Here is a 23,645-nt window from a genome sequence, read left to right on the forward strand (position 1 = left end):
AATAACTAAAAACTGTTTAAAAGTACTGATGATTAACTTTTATTTATTCCTTTATTTTTGCACTACTGAGGCAATAGAAATAATTAACAGTTTTACAATAAGTCTTCCACTTCTTGAACGGTTATCATCAGAGGACTAATCGGCTAATTCCAGTCAATTAGGTACATTAATGACGACCAGTCTTACCTACCAGATATTTTTGAATCGAATAAGTTTAAAATTTTTGATCGGTTCTGTCAATAAAGAAATTTATACCGTATTTTTTTCACCTGGAGGCAAACTAGAGGCAACCTAGGTTCGCTCTAACTGCTGTCATCGTGCTCATTTATTGCTCGAGAGGCAACCTAGGTTCGCTCGGAAAACGGACGGAGTCGCCCTGAGAAGAAAGTGAGTTTTGCGAGAAGTTCACCAATACTCTCAACGTTGTTGTCAAAACATTAAACAGCTGTTTTTGGCTGAAAGCAAAACAGTTAAAATAATGAACGGGAAAATGATGATTGCCGCGATTTTGAACCTCTCAGCCAAGCAAAATCGTACTATCTGCTGTCCAGTGCAATCCGGACACGAAAAAAGGCAATCCGGATGTGAAGAACCGAATGAAGAAATCTAGAAGGGAGAAAAAAAATGACAGCTGCATGTAAACATTGCGCTCGTTCTCACGCACACCTACGTATGGAATAACTCGAAACCCGAAAATCGCTTTTTTATTCTGACGGTTCCAGAGCCAAATCCGGAATCAAAAAAAAATACGCCAATAAAAAAAATGGTTCGGTGTAACAAGATTCAGCGACGAGGGCGCCACCTCATGAAGAACCCTGGAAACTTGTGTTCGGTTCACCTTTTTGCAAGTACGGTTCTTGAACCAGCTGCGTTCTATTCATTAGTGCTGTCAGATTCTGGCTGCGTTCCCATATCTTCATTGAATCTGCTTGGAATAATTTATTTCCATGTTGGGCAAACATCTGCTAGACGTTCGGCAATTTATCCAATACATTTCCTTTGTTGTCAAAATAAAGACATGAGCAAAACGCGACGTCGCTTTCGTTTTGTTCAGTCGAGTTGCCCCGTCGCAGCAGTCTTCGTCCGTCGATCGTCGTGCTTGTGTTACAAAAAGTTATTACCAACAGCGCAGCAGCAGCCATTCGAAGAGATTATTATTCCTTTGAAAAATTCCCTTTTTACTGTCCAAATTCTAGTTCTTGCTCCGGTGCGTCCGCTGTAAAGCAAACACGGTAAATTTCGGGTTGTGGTGAAGTACGCGAAAGTACGATTATCATTCGGGAAAAGGTGTATTTCAGTGTGTTACCTTCGGGGTAGAAAAAAAATCGCATAACGGGGACAACGTCGCACATAAAGAATTTCCTTGTGCGGCTGGCTGCTGAGTAGTTTCCCTTTCGATTCCGTTGGTTTCGGAATAAAAACAGCAACAGCACTGCTTTTGCTAATGATTATTTTCCTGCCTTTCCATTTGTGAGTAAGAACGAGAGGGTCAATGGTAAAGTAGAAAAAAAAACACACGCCTGAGTGCCAAGTGTTCTCTTTCCTCCGCACACTTGATCGTAATCTGTGTGGAGTTTTTTTTCCTTCTGTGAAGTGTTGTGAAACAGTGAATAAAATAAGCAAATCAACAGTCGTTCCATTTCTGGGCTTATTTTACTTTGGTTAAGATTTTCATCTCGGAGGATTTACCATTGCCATCGAAAACGTGGCGAATGTAAACATTTTCCCAGCCCCAGCCACTGCAAGTGACGTCGACCTATCGAGTGTTCCGACGTGGATTTTAAGGTTCCTGCTATCAAAATCAGGTAAATATTATTTCTCCTCCGCCATGGTTGTTTTTCACAGTGGGTTGGGTTTCGAAAAATACTGGAAATATTACAGCCAAATTATAAAACCCTGCGATGATATTTACCTAGGAAAAGGGCTTTATCAGTGACCTGCCTTTTTTTCTTCTAAAATATGTTAAAAATATTAGAAGTTTTTTGTTTCAATCCGATAGGGGAGATAAGGGCATAACGAGCACCCGGAGCATAGTAAGCACTCCTCTTTTCTACAAATGTACATATCGGTATCGATTTTTGAATACGGCGAATGCGCCAAGACCTTTGTTTTGAGAAAAACGCATTCCAAGTTTCAGAAAATAGCGCTGATGTGGTCTAGTGGATAGGCTGGCGCGAGTCTGGTAACCCTGGCGTACTGGGTTCGATTCCCGGTATCGGCAAGAAAAACTTTTGGGTTCGAATCCCATAAGTTGCCAAGATGCTTGGGGAGTAAGTAGAGGCCAGTCTCGAACCCACCCTTGTCCTTCCTCCAACTGGTATCAGGAGGGGATGCATTCTGTACATATCCAGCCGGAATGAAGTGCATGATGGTCAAACCAACGTCTCATGATCGCTTACTATTCTACGCTGCCTACTCTAAACTTACAAATTTACTTCTCCAAACTATCTCTAATTTGCATTTCCAGCGTCAGCTCCCCGAGCTATTTAAACGCCACAAAAAAAACGCATTCCAAAGTTCAGAAAATAAAATCAATTTCCTATTTAGCTGCGTACAATCATTTTTCCTAAATAAGTCGCTAAAACGCTTTCAAATTGATTTAATTTCATCACCCGATCGATCAATATAGCTTTTCCGTACTTATTACTTCTAAAAATTAATAAATATAACTGTGGGCCCTTTTACCACAGACTGGTGCTCTCATTTTGTTCATTCGCCAAATTGGAGCGCCCTTTTGAATTGCAGAATGACTGTTCGCCTTTTGGATCACTCATTAAATAAGCAATATTCAAGCAAATTTCGGCTTGAAAGCGGGTCCAAATGATCACATTAACACATTAGCACATTCAACGATCTGATAAATGCTGATTTTTTGCTTCTCTTCGTCCTGGAAAAACAATTTCAAAAACTTCAATGCCCTTTTTCCATCTCGAAATAACTATTGGCCCTTTTGTTCGCGACGAAATTTTGAGGGGAAATAGGCGAATGAACTGTAGGATTACACACTCATAAAAAAAGCTATTCGCCTTATTTAACCCTCATCCGCATTAGATTTCATTACCCTAATAAGCACTAGGAGTGTCAATTTGACACCACAAGCTCAAATCGTTATAACTTTTGGCGTGTTAAACCGATTTAAACAAAACTTACATCAGAAGAAACCTTGTAATGTCAGTAAAATATGTTAAGAACATTATATACAGCTAAAGTTACAAGTTTTCTCGTTATTCAGCATGAAAGAAAAAAAAACCGAAAAAACATGCCTCACGAAAACTGCTGTGGTTCATATATTACACGTCCAAAAAAATATTTGCCTTATGCATATGAAAGCTAAAGTTAATGCCTACATCATGAAGACAAGAAATATTTTTTTTAATGAAATGGTCACAAAAAGTTCAAAAGAGTGGTCTAAAAAACCTACTTTTCATTCGATTGCTAGTAAATACTGTTTGAGCGATGGTGTGCGATCTAACATTGTGAAAAGTATCATAGTAGGTTTGGATAAAATGTCAAAGAAAATATATATTATACATTGTGCATCCGAACTATAAATTTGTATTTTTTTATCCGTCCGGAAAGTATAAGATAGGTTACCACATCTGGCGACGAGGATAAACCGGAAAGTTCGAAACTGGTAAGAAAATAGCTTTGGATATATAAAAAAAAACCAAAGAGTCTGCTTTTTAGCAGAGATTGGCGTAAGAGCCTGAATGGCGTTAGAGCCTGATTGGTGTAAGAACCTGATTGGCGTTAGAGCCTGATTGGCGTAAGAGCCTGATTGGTGTAAGAACCTGATTGGCGTAATAGCCTGATTGGCGTAATAGCCTGAGTATAAAGATCCACTGCTTTAGGCAGGACACTCCGCTGCTTTGCAGGGAATTGGCGTAATAGCCTGAGTATTCAGATCCGCTGCTATACAGGGAGTTGGCGTAATAGTCTGATTATTATGATCCGCAAGTTCAAGTAGAACAATCTACTGCTTAGCAGGAAATAGCTTAAAACCTGAGTTCATTCCATTTTAACTGAAAAAAAAACATAAAAATATTAAATGTGTTGGAATGACAACATTAATCAGTATACATTTGTTTTCAGCTTAAAGGAAATAAAAGAGTGAGATATAAATTTAGTAATTTTCCTGAGACATTTTTAGAATAATATTTAAAACTAAAACATTATCACTGGATTAAGATACGAACAAGTGAACACCAATAACTAGGTGGCGAAGTTGAAAGTCTATCACTATTGTGGAATCAAAGCTTATTGCTTGGAGGCGCTGAGAGTAACGGACAAATTATGACCAAGATTAATATGACCGGAATTCAAGAAAAATTAAGCGTCAATTTTCGTTATCGATAATGTTGCTCAAGTAGTACTCGTGTAGGATCATCACCGCGGGTCTCACCAATATTAGTGGTTTGACAACAGTGAACTACATTTCCGAGGTAATATGCAATGCTGAAGAAAGCAAGCTTTAATTACGATGCCCGTAGGTTTAAGGATTTCTTGCTCCATTTATTGAGCTATCCTGACACTTGAGGTAACTATAAATTTAACATACTTCCCATCAGGTAAGCGTTCTGGACCAAAATAATTATTAACAAATTTTCAACAGTTTCATGATGTATAACTAATATTTCAAAAACGTGTTTCGTAGATGAAGCTATATAGTTCTAATATTAGAACTGTGTTTGCCGAATTTCAAACTCCATGTTTTTTTTCAAAGAGTTTTCAACTTCATGGTCGACACAAAGGCCAATATAGACTGAACCAATTATGGTGACATTGAAAATAGTATTCCAAGTAAGTGCTAAGAACCAAAAACATACTTTAAATAAGGAGAATGTTTTCAAAAGTAACTTGAAATTCTTGGGCTCCACCGACTGTGGAAACTGTAGAAAATAAAATATTTAGAAACCATAATTTACCAAAGAAAACTAATGAGATAATTTGTTACTGACTTTTTTTTTATATTAAATTAATCTTAAAAACAGCTATATGTAATTAAGGAAAATTAATAACAAAAACGGAAGACAAGCTTCAAAACTATCTTCAACTTTCATATTAAAAACAAAAATTAAAAATTGTTAAAAACAAAGATATCAAAGCTAAATTGTTACGACTACATCTCTTAAAATGTAAATCGAATCTATGTATTAAATTAACATAAATAAAGAAGGATTTGAGGCTTAGTCTAAAAGTCAATATGTAAAGACTATCTTCAACTTGCAAGGCAGGCATCAGCATAGTTTTGATCTTCTGTAGGGGTTTCCAGTTGATGTGCTTTAGCTTTTCAATAAGCATAGGAATAGTGAGCAAAAAAAGGGTTTGGAAAAGGTGCAGTCTTTTTGCTTTGGTTGGTATCACCTGTTAGATTCGGAACAGCTAATCATTTCTTAGTTCTTGCAGGGAAGGAATCAGTTACACTTGATGTCGGAGAAACTGAAACGTGCTGAAACTAGTGTAAATTATTGCGCTGTTGAAATTATATGAAGGTTTCTGGAATAAACTAGTTTTGGTTGAAGAAAAGATTGGAAGGAAGGAAGGAAGACTGCTGTGTATCGTTAAAGTCATCCAGGTGAATCAATCAAACACTGTATTTGAGATAAGTCCTGGTTGTCGATCATGGACCGTAAAGCAAACGAATGTTCATGTTGGGGAGGCTTCCAACCTTGAACTGGAGGCGTTTCGATGCTCGAAAATATAACAAAATACCGAACCGTTTGACCAAGAAAGGGGTTTTCCATTAAAAAAAAAAAAAAACAAACGTCAAATGCTACTGGGATCTTAAGGCTTTGATAAACCATGTTTTCAAAGTAAAAATGTATGATTAATTAAAAGGTTTATTACAAAAGAATTTTGTGAATTTGCAATCACTGCAAAATGGCTATGTGAAACAGTAGCTCAACTACTCTGATGAATCATCAATTCTTTCAAGTAAAAACGTTTAAATAAGAGAAAGGTTATAGTGTTTATGGGGTTAATGGAAAAAACTGTTTCCGGTTTACAAGTTATCAACAACTTAAAACAAAACTTGTTATGTAATTGAAGATGAATCATGACCGATTTTGGTTGATTGTAACGAGGGTTGCAGTTCTCATTTATCGATAGATCCAAATCCAACTGAACTGAACGAACACTCATCAAGCGAGCAAGATTTGAAGAATAAATAATGAACTAGAAGATTACTATGAAAGTTAGATAGTTTTGTTTTGCAATTCAATTGTAATATCGATTCTACTTTTCAATTAATTTTAAAAGTTATATGAAAAACGAGATGTGCGATCTAACATTGTGAAAAGTATCATAGTAGGTTTGGATAAAATGTCAAAGAAAATATATATTATACATTGTGCATCCGAACTATAAATTTGTATTTTTTTATCCGTCCGGAAAGTATAAGATAGGTTACCACAGATGGTAAAGTTTAAGAAAAAAAATATGACAACAAACTTTATTCAAATTCTAACATTTTGCTGTCTTTAGATTTTTGATGCAACAAAAATTGAAATTACTGGAATTTTTCAAAGTTCATTACTTTGCGCAATTTTTTTACAAATTGAAATTTCATCTCTTTTTGTGGTCCACCGTCAGGTTGTACCCGGATTTTCAGTGCTTTTACTTTGTTTGGACCAATCTAAAGTATATTCATTGGAAAGCACATTTAATCTACATTCTAGTGAGGTGCAACAATTCACGCTGTGAAATTTCACAAAAATATGAAAATTATAAACGTAAAATCATTCCTGAATTTCTAGAAGCAGCGCGTCCAGCAAAACGTGTTTGTTTGCTCTCCGAGTAGGTACAGTGGGTGGTGATTTGGGAAGAGAGCCAAGCCGAGAGCCGAAATAATGATGCGTGTCGTACGTTTCTTGGTTGGATTTCGGCATTATTTCGGCTCTCGGCTTGGCTCTCTTTCCAAATCACCACCCACCGTACCTACTCGGAGAGCAAACAAACACGTTTTGCTGGACGTGCTGCTTGTGGTTCTAGAAATTCAGGAATGATCTTACGTTTATAATTTTCATATTTTTGTGAAATTTTACAGCGTGAATTGTTGCACCTCACTAGAATGTAGATTAAATGTGCTTTCCAATGAATATACTTTAGATTGGTCCAAACAAAGTAAAAGCACTGAAAATCCGGGTACAACCTGACGGTGGACCACAAAAAGAGATGAAATTTCAATTTGTAAAAAAAATGCGCAAAGTAATGAACTTTGAAAAATTCCAGTTATTTCAATTTTTGTTGCATCAAAAATCTAAAGACAGCAAAATGTTAGAATTTGAATAAAGTTTGTTGTCATATTTTTTTCTAAAACTCTACCATCGCTCAAACAGTATTTACTAGCAATCGAATGAAAAGTAGGTTTTTTAGACCACTCTTTTGAACTTTTTGTGACCATTTCATTAAAAAAAAATTTCTTGTCTTCATGATGTAGGCATTAACTTCAGCTTTCATATGCACAAGGCAAATATTTTTTTGGACGTGTAACATATGAACTACAGCAGTTTTCGTGAGGCATGTTTTTCGGATTTTTTTCTTTCATGCTGAATAACGAGAAAACTTGTAACATTAGCTGTATATAATGTTCTAAACATATTTTACTGACATTACAAGGTGTCTATTGATATAAGTTTTATATGAAGTTTATAATAATCCAAACGACTTAAATAGATTTTACTTTTGTGGTGTCAAAATGACACCCAAAGTCGGAAAAGGGAGTTTTTTTGTCCAGGCTTCCAGGGTTCGTTCAAAAAAAAAGTAAAGATGCAATATTGAAGAACTTTTGAATTCATTTAGGGTCCCCGAAGAAATTTTTGTATTTTGAAGCTTCTGAAAAAAGTTACAAGCCTTCAAACTTGCAATGGTGTCAAAATGACACCCTAATGCGGATGAGGGTTAAAAAATTAAATTTAACTTCATTAAAATAAGAAAAATTAAAAGGAGATCATATTTTCGGATGTAAAATAAAGAGTTTAACGCATTTATGTGATTATCTGGATTTGTTTACAGTTGGCGCATTCGCCGTTTTCAAAATTCGATACCGATATTTTCTTAAATAAATTTTAATGGGGATTAGTTTCATATTTCGTGTAGTATTAATTTTTCAGCAAACCAGAAATCTCCTTATCATCTTTACAGAAATATTCAAGAAAAACCAACTAGGTTATCAAGTGACGGAAATATTATAATTTTTGAGCACCAGAAAATAAGCTCTTATGATCGCTAAATCATTTCGATCTATAATGCACTGCTACATGATGTACACATTGAACCTCAACTTTCACCATTATCAAATTTTTCACTATAATCAATTTTAAAACGCGTTTTTACTTTAATTTGTTGACTCGGGGCAAACAGAGCACTTTTGATCGAGGCACGATTTGATTTTTCTGCCGTAGAATCTAGCAGCGAATTCATCTCGATGAAGTCAACTGAATTATAGAGCTACAGCTTGACTCATATACATCTGACGCTTTAGCCTATTGATAAGATGTCGGAGAGGTAATCAGCAGTCTCAAGTTCAATTCCTGGCCGAGGTGATTTTTTTAATTTATCATTAAGGGGGCCATAGACAACACAAATGGCCTGTACAAATTCGATGATTCTACGACGATTGTTTGATCTATGCTCGCCCACACACTATACAAACATATTTCACACGAGCAGAAACGATTGCTGGCGAAAAAAGCAACAGCAACAAAAAAAAAAAACCATCTCCACCCCGATTGGGAGGATCATCCTGGATGGTTTGTACAAAATATTTCAATCCCGACCGATTTTACTCCAACCGATTGGGCGCTCATTCAAGCAGAAATCTAATGTTTGTAAACAAACTCACTGAGAGCCCCGCTCACTCCTCGCCTACTTACTGTAAAAGTCGGAGAACCTCGTGTTTCAAAAAACGTTGAGTTATAACAGCACCCTTAAACTGACGGGTCTAAAACCCTCGTGTTAATTTTTTATTTAATCTATTCGTTGCTTTTTTCGACTCTCAACTCTAATTTTCCGCAATTTTTAGTCCAACTCCATACACAACTAAGCCAATATAAGCCAATATGAATACGAATTGGTAAAATGGACGATCCCTTTTGCCGACACCTTACACAAAAAGTGATAGCTTCATGAAAATCCGATGCAGAATAACATCAATTCAGCAAAAACAATAAACAGTTAATATGAACGGCCCTTTTTTCCGGCCACTCATACAAAATTTAATACCTAAAATCAATTACCCGTCTCGTAAAACCCCGATGTGTCGATAACCCCTAGTAACATCCATATCACAAAAACTGTGAACAGTTAATCTGGACGACCCCTGAGACAAAATTTGAAAACAGAAATCAATTGTCCATCCCTAAAAAACACTCATATGCAAATTTCCATTCCAATTCTATGCATAATAACGTCAATATCGCAAAACAGTGAACATTAAATATCGACGACCCTCTCTACCGACCTCTGACACAAAGTTTGATACCGGAAATCAATGTTGCAAACTTGGATATGTAAAAAAGGGCTAATATTACAATTTTCCAGTGATAGCGTTTAATTCAAGGTTAAACACAAGACATAAAAATTAAAAATAAATCTAAAAATCATCTTTACGCACGGCACGGTGTATTTTTTAACATAATTACCTAATAACGAAAATTTTTATATCTCCTGAATTTGTGGGCTTTTAAATAGGAAACTATCTCGTACGAAAGGTTTGTTTGGGAAAAATCATCCTTGAAATTTTTTATGTTGATCTTTCAATTTTTTTTCGATACAGATATGAGTGGATAAATTATCCAAAAAACTTCAAGTAACACTTTTTAAAACTTGAATATTTAACGAGAAAAGAATGTTACTGATTTTTTACCGGATCCGGACAAAAAATTTGAATGAAATTTAACAAATTTTCTGTAAACTTTTACTTGAAATAGTCTTGAAACAGGACTTTTTAGTAACACTGTAAAGAATTATAAGAGCTTTTTAAAGGGTGTCCACGATGGAATTGCTCTAACTTTTTAACCGTTGGGTAGAATTAGTGAGTGATTAAGCGGTTCGAGGAACGATTGACCACCGTTCGGAAGCACAGAAGTGAAGGAAAAAGTATTCCGTACAACACCAAAAATCACAACCGCGTAGTTGGGGCCTTCAACCGAAACCCGAAGGCCTCCGTTCAGGATGTGGTTAAGTAGTTGCACCTAAGACGAAGTTTTGTCCAGAAGGCCGAAACTAAGGCTGGGCTTCGAACGTTCGAGGTACAAAAGGCCCCCAATCGTGACGAGATGCAGAACAAGTCCGCCAAAACCCGTGACAGGAAGTTGTACCTCAACATGCTGACAAAAATTGAATGCTGCATCATGGACGACGAACAAATGGTAACACCTGCCTTGGTAGAGATGTTCGTCGCCAGTATGACCCTCTGTCATATTCCAACTCAGTGGAAGAAGGTGCGCGTGATCTTTATCCCGAAACCAGGGAAAAAAGATAAAACACAACCTAAGGCGTTAAGACCTATTAGCCTAACGTCCATTATTTTGAAAATAATGGAGAAGATACTTGACGAGTATATTAAATCGCAGTATCTTAGCTTAAGTAAGCTAAACAACTTCCAGTTCGCTTACAAAAAAGGTATGTCCACGGTTACGGCCTTACATACCCTTACACAAAAACTAGAAAAGACTGTAGAGGCAAAAGAAATAGCACTCGCTTCTTTTTTAGACATTGAAGGGGCATTCGACAACGCATCTCACACTTCAATCGAAACAGCTATGAAAAGACGAGGGTGCCACTCGGCAATTGTTAACTGGACTAGTGCGATGCTAATAAACAGAACCATTTATGCAAGCTTGGGAGGACTTACAATCAAAGCCACACCAAGGAAGGGATGTCTCCAAGGCGGGGTCCTATCACCGTTGTTGTGGTCCTTGATAGTGGACGACCTCCTGAACAAACTTGTATCCATGGGATTCGAAGTTATTGGCTTTGCAGACGACGTAGTTATTATAGTTCGGGGAAAACACGAGAATGTGTTGTCTAATAGAATGCAAACTGCACTCAACTACGCACTATTTTGGTGCAGGGAAGAGGGACTAAACATAAACCCTTCCAAAACTACTGTGATAGCCTTCACTAGGAGACGAAAAATTACACTAAAACCTCTAACATTAGATGGGGAAGTGTTAAACCTCGAATCACAAGTGAAATATTTAGGCATAGTACTAGACTCAAAGCTATCATGGAACCCACAGATAGAGCATGTAATCGCTAAGGCTACAACAGCTCTATGGGTCTGCCTCAAAGGAGTAGGGAAAAAATGGGGACTACAGCCGAAAATTATCTACTGGATATTTGCAGCTATTATAAGACCCAAAATCTCTTATGCTTCCTTAGTATGGTGGACCAAAACTATGCAAAGTACGGCCCAGAAAAAACTAGCGAAGCTCCAAAGACTAGCAACGCTAGCTATAACAGCACACCGAATGAGGCTCTAAATGCACTACTAAATATTCTGCCTCTACATCAAGAGGCGGAACGTAGTGCCTTGAGACTCTCCAAACACAAAACTCTCTATGAAGGAGATCTTACAGGACACCTCAAAATCGTAAAGAAATTTAAATTAAACTCACTTATTGTGAAAAATGATGACTGGATGGAGCCCATTTTCAACCTAGACATACCATACAATGCAACTATCAATGATAGGGACGAGTGGGAGTCAGGTGGACCTGCTGTTCCTCCCAGATCGATCCTATTCTTCACTGATGGGTCAAAAATGGATAAAAGAACTGGGGCAGGGGTTTTCGGACCTAGACTCAGGATCTCAATTCCTATGGGAAACTGGCCAACAAGCTGAAATTCAAGCAATTCTAGAATGCACTTTAGCCTGTTTGAAAAAGGGATACAGGTACACAAGTATCTGCATGTTCTCCGACAGCCAGTCTGCTCTCCGAGCACTAAGTACGTTCACATGTTACTCCAAACTAGTTTGGGAGTGTATAGTTGCATTAAGAAACCTGGCCATAAGGAACAGAGTATCTTTATTCTGGGTACCAGGCCACTGCGGTATCCTAGGGAACGACGAAGCAGACCAACTAGCTAGGGAAGGATCTCAGGGACTGTTGATTGGACCTGAACCTTTCTGCGGAGTATCGAGAAGTGTCTTGACTATGAAGCTCAAGAACTGGGAAAGCACCACTGTTGTTTCCAACTGGAAAACAGCGGAGAGAGCAACTCAGGCAAAAAGATTCATTGAACCAAGCGCACGACTCTCAAAAAACATGTTAAACTTAAGTAAGCACGAATTAAGTACTTACACAGGTCTCTTGACCGGACATTGTCCAACAAAACAGCATCTCAAAAGGATAAACATAATTCTAAACGATGACTGTCGGTTCTGCGGGTTCGAAAAAGAAACTGCAGAGCATCTCTTATGCAACTGCTGCGCCCTCCTAAATAGGAGAGAGCGTGTACTTGGGGCAAAGTTAATAAGCGCACAAGACATATGGTTGCATATAAGCCCTAAGAAGGTTATATCATACATCTTTGATATCATACCCGATTGGGATAAAATGCTTTGTCAGCAATCAACTGTCACTCCAATCAATAGCATATAGTAACGCAGGGTAAACACCACAATAGATCAACTACTGGTCGCAGTGGGCTCTTCCCTACAGGAAAAATTGACAACAAAAGATATGTCAAGGCCGACTTCAAACAGATCCCCGGCAACCTGTTTTTCGCGGCCAAGGATAAGTTCAGCGTTTCTGAGCATGTCCAAATTTGCGAATAAATTCCTGGTATGTGAACAATAAGGTCAATTTCGTGCCGAAAATGTTGCGATTATGAAGCAGCACCTTCTTAAACGATCTAAGGTAGTGAAGACGCTCGAGGAACTGAAGAAAGTTTGGGTTTACATGCAAAAAACGGTTTATTCACAGGTTGTGCAGAATCTTATGGCCGGAGTTAAGGCCAAGGCTCGGGCATTTGCGTATGGAATGTAAATAAAATACGAGTAAAATGGTAAAATTAAGTTTAATAGTTACTTTTCAATCCCTGAAAATTTTATGGCAATCGGACGAAAACTCGAATTTTGCGAATCAATTTTGTGTGTGACAATTTCATCGTGGACACCCTTTACACTTCTTTTTCCGTTTAATGAGTTCACCCGTCTCCACAACCCAGTGAAGGTTGATTGTGACCTTATGCCGTTCAAAATTCTTCTCAACTGCGCTGCTTACTCTCGCGTATGATTTTCCTGCAATCATTCCGTGCGATACAATATTGTTTGTGGTATTCATAAAATTTAGAGTAGTTTGGAGGTAATTTTTTCATAGCACGAAGATATTTTCTACGAGTTTTTACTGCGAGTGCGACTTCCTCATTCCACCAGAATGTGGCCTTTCTTGTTACTTTTCCGTCAGTTCTTGGGATGTTTTCTTCACAAGACTGATAAAAAATATGGTTGAGCAGGTCAAATTTATCTAAAAATCTTCAACTCCAAATCACCATGTTCTTGTTGCCACAAAATTCTACAAAAACCTCATCTGTCCTAGACCATGGCGCCCCATGATGCGCTCAAGGTCCTGATTGTCGGAACCAATTTTTGCGTTGAAGTCACCTAAGTGGATTTGAATGTCACCCTTCGGAATTTTCTCAACCTCGCTGTTCAGTTGACTGTGAAACTGCTCTTTCTCCTGTAAATCGGCAACGTCAGTTGGCGCATAACACTGGACCATTGTAAAGTTTCTAACCCGTGTTCTAAGTCTGGCTACGATCATTCGTTTATCGGTTCCCATCTTATGAGGGCCGCATGGGCCTCCGGGCTTAACAGGAAACCAAACTCCTCGTTCCCGAGTAAGCATGTTCTCCTCGTCTGCCAGAGTAAAGCAGGACTTGCCCGGACTGTGTCTTGTGTTCTCTAGCGTTAGGCCAACGGACTTCTTTCAGTCCCAGAATTTCAAGCTTGAGGCGGCTAGCTTCTGATGAATATATATTTATTGCGACAATCTTGCTATACTCAAAATCAAGTGCAAAGTTAAATTTAAGTGCAAGAAAATCTGAGAAGTTGCAAATTGATAAAAAGTTCGGAAAACAGCTACTTTTGAGAATTCGTCAAAATTCTGTGTTTCATATTTTGACATTCGAGAGATGCGAAATTTTGCCAAATTACATGAACTTTGCAATCCTCTTTTCAAAATTTCTCTGGTATAACTTAAACAATTTTGACGATTCATTTATTAAAAAGTACAGTTTTAACACCACTTTATAACTTTTCTCGTGGTCATGATCTTAAAAAAATTCCAAAAAAAACTTATACTTATGTCCAACGTATAGCTTCTAAATTGAGCTTTCTTTTACACTAAGTGAAAATTTTTTTTGAGCATTCCGTAGCTGATTTACATTTTTTCCGACGCATGTTTTTTTGGATTTTGTTTTCTTAGACTTTGAATAACGTAAAACTGAAGTGTTGTAGGTGAATATTTTAGTTGCATTACGAGGTTTCCAAAACTATAAATTTTGAAAAATCGTCTTAGAAACAAGAAAGATACAACTGTTTAAGCGAGGAGTGTCAAATTTATACTCAAGGTCTAATTAAGTTTTTTTCTTAGGCTTTCAGGGTGCGTCATTAAAAAAACTAATGATGTAAAATTAAAGATTCCGAAAATTCATTGAGGGTCTCCCAAGAAATTGTATTACTTGGATGCACCCGAATAAAGTTACAAGCCGCCAAACTTCCAACAGTATCATATTTACACTCAAGGATTAGGGTTAATAAAAATATCATATCATTAGAGTGTATTTTAGTATGCGCTTTCAGAGAACGTCCATAAAAAAATGAATGATGCAAAATTAAAAACAACATTAATTTATTTAGAGTCCCAGAATTATTGTTTATTTGGAAGCTCCTAAAAAAGTTACAAGCTGTCAAACTTCCAATTGCGGCATTTTGACAGTCAAGAGCGGGTGTAAGTTTACAGCTGAACTGTTACCTTACAAAACTACCCTTAACAGAGCACACATGTTCCATCTTCACCTTCTAAAAAAAAGGTTTAATTGAACCTATCTTACATTACGTGCAAATAACGGAATGCATTTCACCATTTTTGTTCGGTAGATACATGTGCCTTGACCTTGACTCAATCTCGCCGCGCAAAAAAACACAAGGTTTTCAAACTGTTATTTTTGTTCTCCTCCGGCGACAGGGAAGTGGGTTTGTTTTTCCAATTTCGAAGGGAATTACAGTTGACACAAGGATCATCTTTCTTTGTGGGTGACATAGATTTTTCCGAGTAATAAATTAGGCCGACAAAAAAAGGCGGAATCGCGGTCGACGGTCGAGAACTTGGCCGATTTTTCTGGGTATCTGATGCAGACTGACTGACTGAATGACGACGGACTGACAACCTTTCGGGAAACTCTTTTGTGTGTCTGTTGGGGCAGTTATGCGCATACTAAAGTTTTTTTCCCTCTTCTCTTCTTTGTGTTGGTTGTTTTCGTTTCAGATTGCGGCTGTGGGTGAATCATTTAATCGGTGCGGTGTGAACAGAAACAAACAGCAGCAACAACAGTAAGCAAAAGTGCGCGATTGGGGGGAAAACAGAGAACCCACCAGTTCCTCATAGTGTGTAGTTGAGTGAGGAACGAGCAAGTAAGCTAGCAAGCAAGTAGCAGAGGCAAAGTAGTGTTTACACAACACAACAAAAACAACAACAGAGCCTACAGTATGTCTTCGCAGCCGTCCAGTTCCGCCGTTCGTGCTCTATCGCTGGAGTACAAAAGCCTACAGGAGGAACCAGTTGAGGGCTTCCGGGTCAAGTTGCTGAACGAGGACAATCTCTTCGAGTGGGAGGTGGCCATCTTCGGCCCACCCGATACCCTCTACCAGGGTGGATATTTTAAGGTTAGTGTTTTGGAGTTACTTTTGATTTTTATGGTGGTTTCGATGAACTGCCAATGTTTTCAGGACGTCTCGGTTATTTGGAATCAATTGTCGATGTTTTAATTACCGATCAAGGTTCAATAGTGCAGTTGATCAATCTGATTTCGTGCTGACTGGTGTATGAAATATGTACCTACTAGTGCATGTTTGAAATCAATTTTCTGGGAATCAAAACGTTGAATCCTTGAGGAAAGTTATTCCACAGAATATAAATCTGCTTTGCCTATTCGATGCAAGCAAGCAGTTTGTGGTGTTAGCTTTCACTTCACAAATACTTATGAACGTACATAATACTTATGTGGGAATTTTTGTTTTGGTTACGATCGACTGTGTGCATTTCCTTCGGAAAAAAAGTTTCCATGTTTTGCTAAACAACATTTATGAATTTTCAACAACGAGAGAAAATACCTGTACGAGTTAAATTTCTATTTCCCACCAATGCATTGAAATAGCTTTTAAAACGTAAAAATTTAGAAGTAAATGACAATATACGACAATATTGAATCTGCGTCATGTATGGAAATGGAGATATTTGAGGCCAACAAGGGGATATAAGCGCAAATATGACCGATTTTGGGTTAATAAGGCCAATCTTTTTTTTATATTTAAAACTAAATCTGCTGATTTTTTAAGATTTTGAATACGGCGAATGCACCAACATCACTGTTTCGAGAAAAACGCGTTCAGAGTTTGACAACTTCATAAGCTTCTAGCAAAAATTTTATTTAGTTTTCTTTATTTCTCGGAAACTAAATATCCTTCAGTTAACGTTGTATACTCAAAATGTAGATTTCCGAACGTACTTTATCACCCAGCTGTTATCTCCATTTGTTTACATTTGGCGCATTCGCCCTTTAAAAAATTAACTACCGATTTGGTCTCAAGAAGGAATTATTTATGCATAAAGTTCTTGTTGTCAGAGACTCTGATATTCAAGTGAAAGCAGAAATTTTATGAAAAATTTTCAGCACACCATGAAAGTTGTGAAAATAATATTCACTCTTGTCAATCCAAAACGCGGGGCAAGTGCAATTGACGCAATAAACAATAACAATTAACGCACCTTTTAGCCATGTAACATCAGCCATTTTTTAAGAAAACAGCAAGGTTATCAATAAAAGTTGATAAAACATACCGGAACATGTGTTGAATTAATTTCAGGACCGATACACTGACGCATCTGTTAATAAGTTTCAAAAAAGCACTTGCACCCATAAACGGGGGCTTTCCTTTTTACCAACATTTTTCACTTTCAACGGAAAGTTTTTGAGACCTATTTAAGTGATGCAACAAACGATAGCTGATAAATTTTGATGATATATTTTTCTAGGGCATGTGAAAGTTTAACTTGCTTTTGACTCGGTGTTCCTTATACTAAAAGAATATAGACGAAAAGAAAGCGAGAATTTAGGAAAAAGAAAGGTGTTTATGGGAATTGCGAGACTAGTTTTACGAAATTAACAGAGAGAGAAAAAGTTTAGAGTTTTTATTTTGCCTATTCTTCATGCCTTTACAAATTCTTCTACCTAGCGTTTCATCTCGCCGCACGTGTCAATGAACATATTAAATTAAAATGAAAGATAGAGATAAATGAATAAAATAAGAGGTAGGGAATATTTCTATTGAGTTTAAATTAACAACTGGGACTTAATTTAAACTGACTCGGAATCAATAGGAAAACGCGTTTATTAATTTGCAGAGCTTAAGTGTATTTCGACTGGTTTGAACGGCTATTAAGATTGGACTGAAAAATAACAGCTAGGTAACAACGGTTTGTTAGGTTGCTCTTAGCAATGGCATGGTTGGTGATGAGGCGATCGCTACTATGATCTCAACAATTTCCAAAAAAAGACAGTGCATGTTACCAGAAAGAAAGAAATCTGTATGTTTATGTCAGGTTTTTTTTTGTAATAAAACTGTTTGTTTACATTTTGTTTCTTACGACGTAATGAAAGCTCACGTGAGAAACAGAAAAGAGGCGGAATAAAAGTGATAGAATATTTAAGGGCAATACAATGTAAATCGAAAGTAGGATGGGATTTGCAGAAAGAGGAAATAAATATAAACTTAAAAAATTAAGGATGTGGGAGAAATAGAGGAAAAATAGATAACAAGACATGAAGTAACAGAGAGAGAGAGAGAGAGAGAGAGAGAGAGAGAGAGAGAGAGAGAGAGAGAGAGAGAGAGAGAGAGAGAGAGAGAGAGAGAGAGAGAGAGAGAGAGAGAGAGAGAGAGAGAGAGAGAGAGAGAGAGAGAGAGAGAGAGAGAGAGAGAGAGAGAGAGAGAGAGAGAGAGAGAGAGAGAGAGAGAGAGAGAGAGAGAGAGATAGATAAAGAAGAGGGAGAGAGAGAGAGAGAGAGAAAGGGGGGGGGGGGGTTCTTTGGTTTCAACATACCATCTCATCAAAATAACTATATCTTTTTATCTTATCTTATCTTTTCTTATATCTTATCTCGTAATACAAAAAAGACAGATTGAGAAAAAGACAGATAGCTAAAAAAGGGAGGAAGAAAAGAAATAGAGATTTAGAGAGAAGAGAGATAGAGATTTTGAGAGAGAAGAGATAGAGATAAGAAGAGAAGATAGATAGTGAGATCTGGAGAAGAGAGATAAGGAAAAAAGTGATAGAGAGAAGAAAGATAGAGAAAAGAGTGATACAGAGAATAGAGAGTAGAGATAGAGAGAATAGAGAGTAGAGATAGAGAGAATAGAGAGTATAGATAGAGAGAATAGAGAGTAGAGATAGAAAGTAGAGATAGAAAGTAGAGATAGAGAGTAGATATAGAGAATAGAGATAGAGAGTAGAGATAGAGAGTAAAGATAGAGAGAATAGAGAGTTGAGATAGAGAGAAGAGAAAATAGAGATAGTAGAAGAGAAAATAGAGATAGAGAGAAGAGAAAATAGTGATAGAGAGAAAAGAGAATAGAGATAGAGAGAAGAGAGAATAGAGAATAGAGATAGAGAGGAGAGAGAATAGATATAGAGAGAAGAGAGAATATAGATAGAGAGAAGAGAGAATAGAGATAGAGAGAAGAAAGAGAATAGATATAGGGAGATGAGAGAACAGAGATAGACAGTAGAGAGAATAGAGATAAGGAGAAGAGAAAATAGAGTTAGAGAAAAGAGACTAAAGAGATAGAGAGAAGAGAGTGTAAAGATAGAGAGAAGAGAGAACAGAGATAGAGAGAAGAGAGAACAGAGATAGAGAGAAGAGATAATAGAGATAAAAAGTAGAGAGAATAGAGAGAGAACAGAGAAAATAGAGATAAAGACGAGAGAATAGAGATTACGAGAAATGAAAATAGAGATAGAGAGAATAGGGAATAAAAATAAAGAGAATAGAGATAGAGAGAAGAGAGAATAGAAATAGAGAGGAGATATAATAAAGATTGAGAGAAAAGATAACAGAGATAGTGAGAAGAGAGAGAGAGAGAGATATATAGAGAGAAGAGAGAGATAATAGAGATAGGGAGAAGAAATAGAGATAAAGAGAAGAGAGACAATGATATAGAGATAAAAGATAGAGTGCAGAGAGATCGAGAGAAGAGAGATCGAGAGAAGAGAGATCGAGAGAAGAGAGATTGAGAGAAGAGAGATAGAGAGATAGAAAGAAGAGAGATAGCGAGAAAAGATATAAAGCGTAGAGAGATAGAGAAAAGAGAGGTAAAGAGAACAGAGATAGAAAAAGAGAGATAAAAAGAAATAAGATAGAGAAAAGAGAGATAGAAAGAAGAGAACAGAGAGATAGAGAGATTCAGAGAAGAGATTGGGAGATAAAAGTTCTATATCTCCCTTCTTTTTCTTATTTTTTCTATATCTCTCTTTTCTTTGTCTATTTTTTCAGTACTTGTCTTTTTCTTCATCTTTATTTTGTCAACATCTTATTCTTCAATTTATAGATGAGATAGAGTAAAGTGTGTATTCCTTTTCTCTATTTCTCATCTCTTTTTAGTCAAGAGATAAACAGTTTGAGAATGTGTAAGTAAAGGGAAAAACTTGGAGGGTTAAGAATTAAAGAGAAGAAATAAGAAAAAATGGGAAGAAGCCACGGTATTAGGAAGAAGCCAAAAAAGGGATAGAGATGAAGGTAAACGGGATATGAAGAGAAGTGATATAGAAAGGAGTGAAAACAAGAATTACATCTATTTCTTGTTTTCACTTTTCATACCCCACCTTCACGCGGGGTTCATGTTTCATCTCTTCTACCTAATTTAGGAATTTTTCTTCTGAAAAAATCAATCCAGATTGGCGGTAACTCAATAACCTTACTGCAAATAATATTTTAGATTGTAAAACTAATTGACCAAGGATTTCTGAGGCTACCAAATTGATCATTTTTCGAAAAATAGATCAATTTTTAGTTTTCTCATATTTTCAAACTTCTCTTATCTGTTGCTTTTGACAGCTACTTGTCAAACCATATTTAGAAAGATTCTGCGAAAAAAGCAAATAAAAATAATGATTGGCTTTGGTTTTATGGCGATTTTATTAGACACCGTGGGCGAATTTGGCACTAGAAGGTTAATTTTTTTTAATAAGTTTCAGAAAATCAGTGTATTGCTAAAACACCCAACTTTGTTAAACATTATAAAGACAAGACGAATTTATATCAATTCAATGCCCTTCAATTATTACTTCAAGGGTATTTTTTTATTATTGGATTCAATTATTCAATTCATCAGCTTTTTAATGATGTAAAAACGAAACATTAGATTGCATTAGTTTATTTGCATACATTCAATCACTATTGATTTATTTCTGTTGTTGTGATTTATCATTCATTTATGGACTTTTTCTAAATGAAAACGCCTCAGTTTGCAATACAATGAAAATAAATGTTTCGTGCGCCTACATCGTCTGAAAGCTAATAACTTTGATTAATGAATCCATTAATAAAAACGTGCGAACACAGAATTGCACGATCTACAACTTTCTTAAATATATTTCTCGCTTGAGCTTTCATTACGTCGTACGAAACTTCTTACGAATTCACAGGAAACTGCTGCAAAAGTTATCAAAACAACTTTCAAATTTGTATTTTACATATAGAATATGTTGTCCATGCTTCAAATATTCTAAATGGAAGAAAATGTGACTTGTTTATGTTATTTTTTGTATTTTTTTCGTAGTAAAACCCTTTGTTTACTTTTTTTTTCAGACGACTTAATGAAAGCTCACGCGAGATTTAGTGTCTAAACTAAGTTTAAAAAAAAAAATAACCTACCTTCTAGATGAATTATTAATATGTTTTTCAAAAGAATACGAAAGTTTTTGTTGCGTAGATAAATTGTCTCGAAGACATCAAGTGTCTATCGTTTACCGTTTAGCATTAATTTTGATCACTTTTTTCGGTACAAGCAAAATAGCGTAGGCGAATATGATGACATTCAAAAAGGATCCAATTGAATGATTTTTCAACGTTTGATCCTGTCACGACTTTGTGGAACGAATGAGTGTGAAACGAATGGTGAAACAAAAAAAAAAGACATTCAAAGTCAACTAGAAGCTCACTCTCTCCAAATGAAGATTATTTCATCGACTGCCGAAGAAGATGAAAGGGAGAGCTCTCACATTCAACCCGTTTTCTGTCAATGAAGGTGACTGTTTCGAGCACTGGCGGCCACACTCCCCCATACCAAAAAGCTCATTTGAACATGTCTGGTAGCAAACAAGAAAATAACATTAAAAACTAAATCGCGGACAAACTTTAATCATGCTGAGAACGTAAAAATATTTTTTACTACGAGGAAATATGAAAGAACAAAAGAGAATTTTAATCAACGAATCTCAGTGGAAGAATATTTCTTTGAAGAGATCCATTTTAATTGTTAACAAATTAATAATTTATTTATAAGAATTAAGAATAAAAACTAAAACGAAATTATTAGGACTAAATTTACGGCTACGAAAATTATCAAAAAAAAGCTAAATTCATCATCGTACTATGGTAACTCTTTCATAATTAGAAGTATAAAAAATTGGAACCAGCTCCCGACGCGTATTAAATTTAATTTTTCCAAAAAAGGATTCAAAGAGAATTTACTGGCTTTACTAAACGGAAATGCATAAAACCTAGAATAGTATTGTTTCATGCTACATAACTTCAGGAATAGTTAAATCAGATTGAATAAGTTGTTCTTATAAAATCTAAATTGTAACGATTTAAAAGATTTTTGATCTTATGTTACATGGTAATAGTAAATAAATAAAAATAAAATATATTATTGGTTGGTTATTGGTTTAGTTTTACTTTGAAGTATTGTATTACCTAGTTTTAACTTAAAAATGTTTCTATTGGAACTGTTTTTCTATATCTTCTGGAAGGCTGTTAAACTTCGTAGGGCCGATGAAAGGAATTCGACGTTGACTAAGACAAGTAGAAGCTGTGCTGCGCAGAAGATGGTGAGATTAACGGGTATTATGAACTCTCCGGCCCGCATCAAATATCAAGTTTTGGTTATGGTTAGACGAGTGCAGATTGTCGAATACGTAAATTACTGTATTCAAATCGCAAAGCATAGAGAGAGGTTATATGTTATGAGATCTATCGGAATGAAGTAAATTGGTTGGGTAAAGACGGGGAAGATTACAGATTTTTTCAATACAACGATTCTGGAGGGTTTGTAAACGAGAGAGGAGAGACAATGGCGCTCTACCCCAAACCGCTATCAAATAATATAGACGAGAGAGTATAAATGCAATTTCAGGATTTCAGTAAAACATGACGTGCAACAAATGCTTTTACTCTCCAAAAAATACCGCTAAAAGATGATATTTGTTTTTGCAATTTTCAATGTGGAAGCGCCAAGAAAAAGTTTCGTCTAGAGTTATTTCTAAATACTAGAAGTGTGTTACCTTTTCTATTATTGTAATAGGTAATTTAAGATCGTTGTGTGGTTCGATTTTTTTCCGAGGATTGTGAAAAATCATGTACTTTGTTTCAGCAAGATTCTGGGTCAGAAGGTTGGCGGAGAAATACCTATTAAAAACTCTCAAATCTTCTTTCATATGGTTGATAATGACATTGGAACAGTTTGCGGGATTAAAGAGAGCTGTGTCATCTGCAAACATGTGATGTGTACCATGTAACGGCAGCTTACTGAGATCGTTTATGTAAAGAAGGAAGAATAAGGGTCCGATACTACTGCCTTGCGGAACACCATCCTCCAGCTTCTCCAGGAAGCTATTTTCTTCTCCTAAGCAGACAAATTACTTTCTATTTGACAAATAGCTGCGTATTAAGTCGTTGACTAAGCCTCTTATGCCATAGCACTAAAGTTTGTTCAACAATATTTCGTGGTTTAAAGTTTCAAAGGCTTTTTCAAGGTCGAGAAAAAGACCGCCCACATTTTTTTCGTGTCTATTTCTTGAATGACAGAATCCATCAGCTCGCAGATAGCTGTAGGCGTGCTGGAAGTTGAGAGAGAACATTGAAAAATAGAAAGATTGATGGCAGAACAAAGGTTGAGAATTGATAGAAAGAGACGTGGTGAGAAGGAATAAGAGAAATAGAGATAAGAAAAAATATTAAATAGTGAAAGAGAGAGGATTTAAAAAATAAAGAAGGAAAGAGTGAAAAGTAAAAGAAGATTAAAGCTAGAAAAAAGTATAGTTATATCATAAATATGAGTATTACGGAAACGAGAGGACAAAGGTAATTCAAATAGAAAAAAAATCAGTGATCGTGTAGCTAGGTAAACTGAAAACAAT

At 36.4% G+C, this 23,645-nt stretch overlaps 1 protein-coding gene across 1 annotated transcript in view; it reads left to right on the forward strand.

Moving 5' to 3' along the window:
• Positions 1-1,054: 1,054 nt before the first annotated feature.
• The window catches only part of LOC129744568 (ubiquitin-conjugating enzyme E2 R2), a 77,490-nt gene continuing 54,899 nt past the window's right edge, over positions 1,055-23,645 (forward strand). Inside the window, exons 1-2 of the mRNA XM_055737154.1 lie at positions 1,055-1,805; positions 15,498-15,895. Coding sequence (XP_055593129.1) covers positions 15,719-15,895 — 177 coding nt within the window. The 5' untranslated portion in view covers positions 1,055-1,805; positions 15,498-15,718. The remainder of the gene's footprint in view (positions 1,806-15,497; positions 15,896-23,645) is intronic.

Source organism: Uranotaenia lowii, chromosome 2 (assembly GCF_029784155.1).
Source record: "Uranotaenia lowii strain MFRU-FL chromosome 2, ASM2978415v1, whole genome shotgun sequence".
Taxonomy (NCBI): domain Eukaryota; kingdom Metazoa; phylum Arthropoda; class Insecta; order Diptera; family Culicidae; genus Uranotaenia; species Uranotaenia lowii.